Source organism: Anoplopoma fimbria, chromosome 16, assembly GCF_027596085.1.
Source record: "Anoplopoma fimbria isolate UVic2021 breed Golden Eagle Sablefish chromosome 16, Afim_UVic_2022, whole genome shotgun sequence".
Taxonomy (NCBI): Eukaryota; Metazoa; Chordata; class Actinopteri; order Perciformes; family Anoplopomatidae; genus Anoplopoma; species Anoplopoma fimbria.
The window spans coordinates 18,032,100-18,041,992 of record NC_072464.1 but is presented as its reverse complement, the minus strand read 5'-3'; the positions used below and the strand labels follow the sequence as shown (position 1 = coordinate 18,041,992).

General features: G+C 39.2%; 1 protein-coding gene across 3 annotated transcripts; it reads right to left on the bottom strand.

Moving 5' to 3' along the window:
* Nucleotides 1-3,125: 3,125 nt before the first annotated feature.
* On the bottom strand, nt 3,126-8,956 carry LOC129105064 (histamine N-methyltransferase A-like). 3 transcript variants are annotated; one of them, XM_054615937.1, is made up of 8 exons: nt 8,856-8,956; nt 7,631-7,709; nt 7,357-7,499; nt 6,755-6,807; nt 4,687-4,794; nt 4,364-4,494; nt 3,985-4,078; nt 3,126-3,690 (listed from the first exon to the last, which is right to left on the bottom strand). In XM_054615937.1, exons 1-8 carry the CDS (start codon nt 8,951-8,953, stop codon nt 3,338-3,340), a joined length of 1,059 nt encoding a protein of 352 aa, XP_054471912.1. In that variant the 5' UTR covers nt 8,954-8,956; the 3' UTR covers nt 3,126-3,337. The 3 variants fall into 3 exon arrangements, with proteins under 3 accessions (XP_054471912.1, XP_054471913.1, XP_054471914.1); XM_054615938.1 differs by having other exon boundaries at nt 7,624-7,815; nt 8,856-8,923; XM_054615939.1 differs by lacking the exon at nt 7,631-7,709 and having other exon boundaries at nt 8,856-8,938.
* Nucleotides 8,957-9,893: the final 937 nt, after the last annotated feature.

Here is a 9,893-nt window from a genome sequence, read left to right as displayed (position 1 = left end):
CCAAATTCACACCCACAGGACCAGTCCTGAAAATCAGACTATAAGGCCCTGAATCACTAGATTAATGAGACAGACAAAGGTAAACTCATTCCATCCTTCCTGATTTGTGTTGAATCGCTTTGGTTTGATTTAAACCTCACTTCTCTGCAGCACAATTTAACCTCTTTGAGAAAAAATACACTGGATTCTGCATTTGGATTTTCCAGCTTCATCTTATAGTGATTTAACTGATGTAAGACATTCAAAAAGGCGAAAAAGAAATCCTTGGAATTGTCAATCAAATAGCCATATTTTGCTGGCCTCAGACCAGTGGAGGACAGCGGCTATATAACACCAGCTGCTAAACAGGACTAATTCTCCAGAATGAAATACGCCGTAGAGGGCAGCCATTTACAGGACTGCTATCAGAGCTATATTTCAAGGGCTGGCCGTAGCCCTGCCCATTAAAGTGTGTCTGATGTATCTTAGGGCCAGTGTATGTCCTGCTCTGGTGTCAAAGAGGTCTGCACACTGACATGATGGCTGATAGAAGACGCCTTCGGCCTGATACTGGCTCTCCATAGGAAGGGACCACAGAAAAGGAGCTGTATTTAAAACAGAAGATAGACATTTAAAGAGTTAATATGAACAAACAGTGAATATCCAGCTTAGAAAAATACCAACATTAGGCAGCGGTATCACAAATGTGCAGACAATAGTCAGGATTAAGTTAAATCATTATATATTATTTTTATATTATAGGGGGTCATTTCTTTGAATAAGATTTGGAAATAAAAGTATGCAGTTTCACAAATGATTTAGGTTAGTAGTACACATGAAAATAAAAGACATTCATTTCCACTTTCATGTTTTTCTTTCGGGGAAATCAGCACTGAGTATCCTGCAGCATGAACATCTGTCTAATGTTAAAAAATTAGCTGTGAAGATACCTCAAACAATATTCTTTACTTTGGCATTATTAATGATTAAATGCTGTTTGGGTTAAGGTGTTAGTTAGTATCAAGATGTTAGGAGGGTTGAGTTAGTGTTAAATGTTCTAGAAGGTTTTTATTGATATGTCTTGCTTTAGTCTTTTGTTGAAACTGTATATCCCTTTGACACCAAACATTCACAAAGCTTTCATTTCTTTGATTTGTTCCAGGAGAATTAAGCCAACCTTGGCTCATCTGATGTCAAGTATTTTTCTCTGCACAAAGCCTCCCTCAGGGCAACAAGTAGACGTATATAATCTGCTGCTCTCATAAATACATTTTGAATAAATCTGGCTATCTACACAGAGCATAATGCAGATACAACGTATGTTACTACATTCTAAAAATAAAAATAAATAATGTGTTTAGACAAAATAATACAAATAATAATATTCACACTCTGAACACATGGCCTGTGTACTCATTACACTAAGTGTGTAGGTTCACTGGCGGTACACTATAGAGCCAGAGGCTGGAGCTTCAGCTCTGATTGCTGGCCAGATGGACTAAAGAAAGCTGCTTTTTATTCTGAAGAAAGGTTTCCCCTGGATGCTTTTCATAACCATGTCAACATTTTAGCACAACAGCAATGTCTGACCTGCACACAGTGGCGAAGAAGTATTTATTTGAATGTACCTTAAATTGTGGATTCTTCTCTATTCTATGCTCAGACCACTGTTTTCACAGCACTGCCTGCACGATGCAAAGCCGATAAAGTTCATAGGGAAATGTAAATGTACCTTAGACATTGTGGGGACACATGCATGTCATTATGCCATCAGCTAAAATAGCAGGCAGCAGTGAATAAAAACAAGATACAGCTAACAGCATCAAAATATCCAGCTGTTCAGCACTTCTAAGAACTATCCATCACCCCGAAAACAAGGTGATCTGTAAACAATCGAGCACATTTCTTTAGCAGAAAACTTGCTCGATGATGAGACACCAACCGGCATGTGAAGTAGATAGTTCTCGAAGAGCATTAGCGGCAAACAGTGTCTTGAGGTTGATTATCTCAGTGACTAATGCTCTGTCACTCTGTGGCATGAGAGGGCCCAGCGAGGACCCCGGTAATGGAGCCTGAGCAGGTGCTGAAAGCCCACTGACATCAGGGGGGAGCGCACTGACAAGAATTTCTGATGAATTTCAATTACTGATCTATTAAAGCTAATGAGGTAAATGAGCAGCCAGAATGCATTTGCAAGATAGCTTGAGACAAGGCCTCTGCGGCTTGACATGATTTTTTGCACGTGCGTTCACAGCAGACACTTTGTGATTGTGCCATTGTAAGAACTGCCTCTGTGTTAGCCCGCTGAGTGGGAAGCAAAAGTACAGGAGTCGAATAACAAGTGTCTCTAAATGTCCCACCCCACCCTTAGGCATACTGTTTTTGGTAATGTTTAATAAAAGTTAGTGTTCTCTCTCTTGGCCGTAATGCCATAAATGTAAGGACAGTGTGCCATCTACTGGAGGTACAGCAATGGAGCACAAATACAAGATCAGTTGTATTCTCAGGCATGTACTACCATCTGCTGGCTTTAAGGTGAACAGCATCATGTGCAACCTCAAAGTTTTTTTTCCATGACATAGCTCTCTCAAAGGACAATAGGAATCTACTGTACAAGCATGACATTTATGAAAAAAAAGCAACAGTATTACAGTAAGATTAAACTGCAAATATGTGTTTGTACCAGTTATACTTGACAAAGGCAGTTTCCTTGGGGCTGTCACATTCACTATGTGGGATATTTAACAGGGCTGCTATCTAGGTAGCAGTTAGCCTCAGTTTGTGGCTCTAATGTGAAAAAAAGTTTTTTTACACCATCTAAAATAATCGCTAAAATACATAAAAGCAAGAAAAAACAGCATATTACCTTTTTTAAAGTTTAAATGTTTTTTTTTTTTAAAAACTACAGTGAGTTTGCTTTTTTCATAGAAATATTAAATCCATCTATATTAACAATGTGTCAACAGAGGTAATCCATCATTGTTCATACTTGTCCTTGATTTAAATGTCTTTATCAGAAAGTAATTCAAGGCTCATCTTTATTGCAGCTGCTAAAAAACAATAATGTGGACAATATAAACTATAAAAAAAAATAAAAAATTGAATATTTGTCATGGGAGTCAATAATGAGATATCAGACACAGTCATTGTGTTTTACCACTAGCAAAGCAAGAAATTGTGTTTATTGGTAATGTTGGTTAACATACAGACAAAATTAGGTAGAAATAGGCTAAAATAACTGAAAATGTTAAACTCAATCTTAGCACCGAGAAATATGCTGCATTTTTTATCAATTAGCACGGTTAAGTGAATGCAAGAAGAGAAATCAGAATGTATGGACCAATTTCTATAAGACACCTCAAGCGTAAACAAGGAGGCAGCTCAGATTACTGTCGAAGAAAACCTTGCCATCTTTTTCAGTGCTGCACTTGTTTCTGAGAAGGTCTAGCATTCCTGCTCTGATATCTGGGGTGAAGGACTGGGAGAAGTTGTCTTTCGCTGTCATGAAGTTCAGGAGACGCTGTCCGGTCTCGCTGCTTGGATTAAAGCACCCGGTGATGTCGAAGGTGTTGGGAGCGGCGTGCTCCTCATATTTCAGACCCTGGCTCTTCAGGCAGGCAATGACCTCTGCTGAGGAGCGGTACTCTGTGATGGCATCGACCTGGAGCTCCTTCTTGTAAGTCTTCCACAGGATGTCCCAGCCAGAGTTAGCTGGATGTAATGAGATGAAATAATTCATTATACCAGAAGAAATATTTTGACAAACGACAACAAAACACTGATGCTACTTTGTTACAGTCATGAGAGACTATTGCTCATCTGAGGTTCTTATATAACAGTCAAAGAGGACTGGTTCTTCGAGCACAGATCGAAATAAGGAAGTATCGGCCTCAGTAAATGAAGAAAGATGCAAATTGATACATGTTTTGCTCTGCAGTGAAGAATAAGAAACAGGTTAGGATGAAGAAGGGCAGGAAGCAGTATGGGAAACGTAGTTCTGCATACCTGCTTCAACGATAATCATAAGCCTGCCGTTGTTCTTCAGAAGGCTGTGGTAGAACTTGATGGTATCAGCGAGGTTATCCACGTAGTAGATCATCTGTTAAGGAGAGAGTTGTGGGCAAACCTTTAATTTGATGTTTTGGAGGATGTGTCCCTTCTGTCAGGGACACTTGTCATTGGGAACGGCATCATGAGACTATTTACAGCACTTTTCGTTATGCACTTGTGTTTGGCAGAAACAATTCGGCCGATTTGCTCCCAAATGAATTCCAGCATCAGAGGAGGATTTAGGGGAATATATATAATATATATACCTCATTGCATACACAAATTGAGACACATCATTTTTTAATTGAAGGTCAAAAAATAGAAGTCATAATACCTGAACCATGTGTATGAAGTCAAATTTCTTCAATGCTACTTTTGCTTTGACTTGTTTCTCATAGTTCTCACTGCCCACCATGTGCCAAGTAAATGGGATCTTCTGAAGGTTGGCGGTCTTTGCTACCAAAGCTAAAAGTTGTACAATTGTGTTAACATTAAGAAACACAATATATACAGTGTATGAAAACATGGTATACAACAGATGACAATAGCTACAACCTAAATTAGGATCAGATGAAGACGACAAAGACACATGAGGCACAAATACAAATCTAGAAACTATAAAACAAGATCACTCTGTAACGTCCTGAATTTAAATACCTTTGAAGTTGTCTGTGAGCTGAACGCTGCCCTCCACAATGTCAGTGGTGATCGGGACAGCAGGGAATGTAGACTGCAGCAGAGTTAGTATCTGAGCATCCACCTCCCCTGGAAGAAACCAGCAAATCTTTAGACTTTTAAAACCCATTGCCTCCGTGTAATGTTGCTTTAATGTGAAAACCTCACACACCAAAATATATCTGTTTGGAATATTTCAAACATTCCTGAAACTTTCTAAACTTATTTCAGGTGGACCTGTCAAATTTATTAGCTCAAGTGTGTGCGTGTGTGAGAAAGTGTTTGTTCCATAGTCTTATCATTTTGGATATCAACGTTGACTTTGATGTTGCCGATGTGCAAACATCCATGTAATCTATGATCTTGATTGACCTTTAGCGGCGCACATTTCAAACTGCGAGAGCTTTGACCAAAGTGTCCTCCTATAACCCGTCAATATCCTGTCCCCTTGACGCTATCTTGTAATAAAATTTTACAATTTCTCAAATCTGTGTAAATCTGTGAGATATAGTTTCTGTTTGCATTCCATCTTCAATCACCAAGGTTTCTGAGTTCATTTAATATACCAGGTTGAACTCCAATGTTTGTTTGTTGTCCTTGCGAGCTTCCACTGGTAACCCCATGTTTAATGTCACATTGCTATGACTTGTGGGTAATTCCCCTGGGCTAAGTCTAAAGTAATGCAGACTCGCAGAAAGTGTTCTTAAAGGGCTCAAATGTCTGCGAGAGAGCCCTCAAAAACAGTCGGCGATTTGACAGTGGGACATCCCTTAACCCTCGTGGACTTTGCGTGAGCGTGCCTTAAAGTCTGTGAGTCAGTGAGTGGGATTATTGGCAGACAATGTTATTCAGCAACCACCAGCCTGCTTGACCTGCCGAGCGCTACTTAACATTTGATGCCAGGTGCGGGTGGATCATTTTAGACACTTCAACATGTTGCTACACTGCGATGCTTCGCTGCAATAACAGCATGGGTCCTAAACCGATGCATTGTGTGCACAAAAATGTCCTTATGCTGAGCATTAAGACGTTACTCAACTCAAAGGTTGTGTACTTTAATGTTGAGCTGGCTCGGAAACACAGGAAATTCTTGAGTTTTTCCTTCCATTGTATAGCCTACAGTTACACCTTCAGCAGATATGTGGATTTGGCGCTGTAGCTGCTGTTTCACATGGCTTGACCAATTTGGGGTTCACAATAAACTGGAAGAAGATCGAGTGAGTTAGTACGAAGGTTAATGATATTGCAATCCTAGTTCTATGTGCACAGGCGGGGCCCTCTACCAATGTGGCCCTGACGCTCATACGCTGCTCGCTGAAGAGGCCGTAGGATAGCTGACAGCAGTGTAGGCGGCCTCATATACTCTGCAGTCTGCACATATTCAGGTAGGCTATGCTTAGAGAAATACAAAGTCGGCGAATGCAGTCCAGTTGAGGGCTCCGCTTTTGCTTATAGAACTAGGGTTACGATATTGTTACCTTTGTTACTAGTGTCCTCGCATCAACCCACCTGTGTTTGTTTTAGTTTGTGGGTTTAGTTTGTTGGTATTCTCCTTTTGTATTTCATGCCTCAGCCTGCTCTTCTAGTTTGTTTCTTGGTTCATTTTTTTTGCTACAGGTTTTCATTTTTCCTGCCTGCCTGATGTTTTGATTTTGGGTCCACATTTTGACCTGAAACCATATCACAATGTTTATATGTGAAACTTTGAATGGATAAACTCTGGGAACATCCTGTATAAGGTTAAAGTATTTACTTTATGTAGAGCTTAGTTGTTTAGTTCATTATTACATGAAATCCAACTCTTGGGGAAAATGAAATCAATTTCTATGGCATCGTTATTATCAATATTATGGTAAAGTGTATTTTCCTCATTAAATAGGGCTGTATCTTTAAGAACATAAATCCCACAATAACGCAATCTCTTACACTCGTGGATCTTTGCCACTGAATACAAACTTTTTGTGACTGAGCCAACATTATTTCAACAAACCACAACATGTGTTCATGCAGATACAGCAGCAGTTACCAGCTGCTGGATCTCATCACATACCTCCTCCACTTCCAACACCAAGAACATCCAGGCTGCTTTTGTCCAATCCGATCCTGCAACACATGATAGATTGGAAAAGTGAAACGTGGCTAAAGGATACAATTGTTACTTACAATTGAATCCTGACCAAAAAAAGTTGGAATGGTAAAAGTGAATTAATAAATAAACAAATACATGTTTTATTGCATAACACCACATAATAACTAAAGTATGTGTTTCATTATGATTTTGACTTCACTTTCCATTCTCTTACACAGGAAATAAATAATCTAAACATTTCAAAATGATAACTTTGTGTCTTAAACCCTCAGGTCCAATACCAGCAGTTTATATATCATTATCTCTACTGTGTTATATTCAACGAAAACTTTTGTAGTAAAGCAAAAATGCACATGCACATTCTTATATCTTTTCTGATATTTATTACTATAGCTTTACTGCCGGTTTGCCACTTACACATACAGTGAAAGAGCAATGAAGATGATATTTGAAGATGATATTTGCAATGAAGATGATATTTGAATATTGTATGCTGGTTGCAGATTGGTAATGACCAAAGGGAGAATGTCCTGACAAAAGTGCAGTTCAGCAAACAAAGTTACCTTTTAAATTCTGCTGGCAGGACATTGTGCACACATTGGAGAATGGCCGTGTGCTCTCCCGAGTGTTCTAAGTAGAACCGAAAGCTATGGGAAGCACCGCTATCATAACAACACTGCTTTTCAACTGCTGCCATGACTGATTCCTGCAACAAATGACACAAAGCGGTTTGAAAATCAAACATATAGCGATGATTTATGCATGCAAAAAAACACCAAAGCTATTTAAATCACTCAGATAAGAACCAGTCGTACATATTAAGTACTCACCAATTACCTTGGATATGCAGAGAGTGAGGACAGAGGGTGGATCGTTTATCCAGGAACTGCAGTCACTCTCTCCTCCCACAGACTGCCTAGTCAACTCACATGCCCCCTGGTTACGTAACTCTTGAAAGATGAACTTTGCCTGTACATCAGAGCTATCTGTAGCTGTGCTGTCAGATTCCTATTCATGGTGGACTCCAGTAGTACAAAATCAACCTCATCATTAGTATTTTACAAGAATCTTAGAGATGGCAAGAAAATAGTTTCATAAGTTTAGTTTTTGTGTTGTCTTTGTTACAGTGCCAAAGTGTTATTTATGGGGTGGGGTGTACACTTGGATTTTTTTGCTCAAACATGGGCCGTGGTGCACTCAAACGCTGCATGCAATGTCCAAATAAATGATTTCCTCCCACATAATGCCCCCATAGATTCAGATTGAGGGCACAGGAGAGTTTACTCTACAGCAGATGAGAACAGAATTCAATAATGGCCAATCGAGCTTCATTCATAGACGTATATGTGGGTTGTTTCACTGCAGCAAGCAACAAAACAGCACAGCAGTTGAGTGTTATTTTAAAATACAATAAAACATCAGTCTTGTTTTCAGATGTCAGTTAGTTCCTGTCCTGGGAATACTGGTGCAAAGTCAAAATTGGCTAAGCATGAATCGGTTCAAAAACCTTAGAAATTCTCAGAAATTAGTTTCAAATGTGTAGTGTGTGTTTTGTCATTGCTATAATGCCGGAGAGTTCAAACTGGGCAAATGAGGAGAATCATAGTATGAGGCCCAAACACTCTAGTGTTCTTGTATGTGCAAGATATTTATAAAAGTACAAAAGTAAAATTCTTTACTTTCGGCATCAAAACACGATAGATGGAAAAGTGATAGTAAACAAGTTGAACTGGTAAAACAACAACCTCTACTGAGTTTGGGCAAATATTATAGAGTTAAAAGATAAAGAAAAAGAAAAGTGCACGGCACTCCCGCCTTTCGTGAAATCACTGGAGAATGCCCTTCTGTTGTTTCAACTGTTCGAGGAAGAACTGAAAGTTTTGGACAATTCTGCCCTCATAACAAGTCTGCTTTGTTTCTGCAGCCATGACTGACTCCTGCAATGCATTACGCAAATGGAAATAAACCAAACAGCAATAGTGTATGCATCCAAATAAACAACTATTCAGAATTTGACTTGAATTGACTATGGTATACATAAATTGTACATTGTAACAGTTACCTTGAATATGTGGAAAGTAAAGACAGAGTTGATTCTTCTCCCACTGTACGTTGCAGAGTTTCTATCCCCTCCCAAAGGCTGTTTGTCTGTCCTCTCATGAGCTTCTGTTGGGTAATTAATCTTTACCTCTTGTACAAACATCAGACTCTGTGCTGTCAGGTTTCTTTTTCATAGACGTATTTAAGTTGCAATTCAAAATCAGCCTCAGCATTAATACAAAATGTCAAATGAAATTTGTATCAAAAGTTCTATTATTTCATAAAGTCAAACAGTAAAACATTCAGTATGTTATGCATTACACTTTTACTGTAATATATAAGCCCTCGCTGGCGAAACAACTTTGCAAGCATGATAGTTATGCACAGCTCGTACAGAAGTATCAGATTTCACCCGGGCTTAAAACGTTTCCAAGGTCACAGTTGCTATAGCAAACTCACACTTATTCAAATTGTGTAGTCGCACTTTCAAATCATCTTTCAAGAGGTCAAATTTGGTAACAAATACTGCACTTCCCACCTGACAGTCAGGTTTCATAACAGCATTAACCTCTCCGTTATCTGTGCAAAATATGTCTGACCCATCAGCCTTATCTGCCAACAGACATGGAGAGGCACAGCTAGAACATGCTGGTTTTGCATACCCATGTTTTAACATGTGCTCTACCTCCTTTGCCATCTGCTTACACTTGTTTAACAAGTTGAACCTCCCCACATGTATGTTATGCACAATCAGGTTGGAACATGAATATGTATCTGAAAAGAAAGACAAGTGAGACTTTTGAAATTTCACCAGATCTGCGCGCTGAGTGTTTGACAAATTACCCAACTGACTGTTCAGGTGGGTCAGGTGCTCGGAATTGTTGAGTCTCCCTGAAAGAATGGGCTCAGATGGAACATCAAAGTATTCTGAAGGAAAGACTGTAGCTACTGAGCTTACACATTACATTGCAAGATCTGTAGAAAGGGAAATCACTTTTTACCTCAGAGGCGGAGTGCCCAGAATGATAGGGCTTAAATATGTTAACATGACATCACTGCA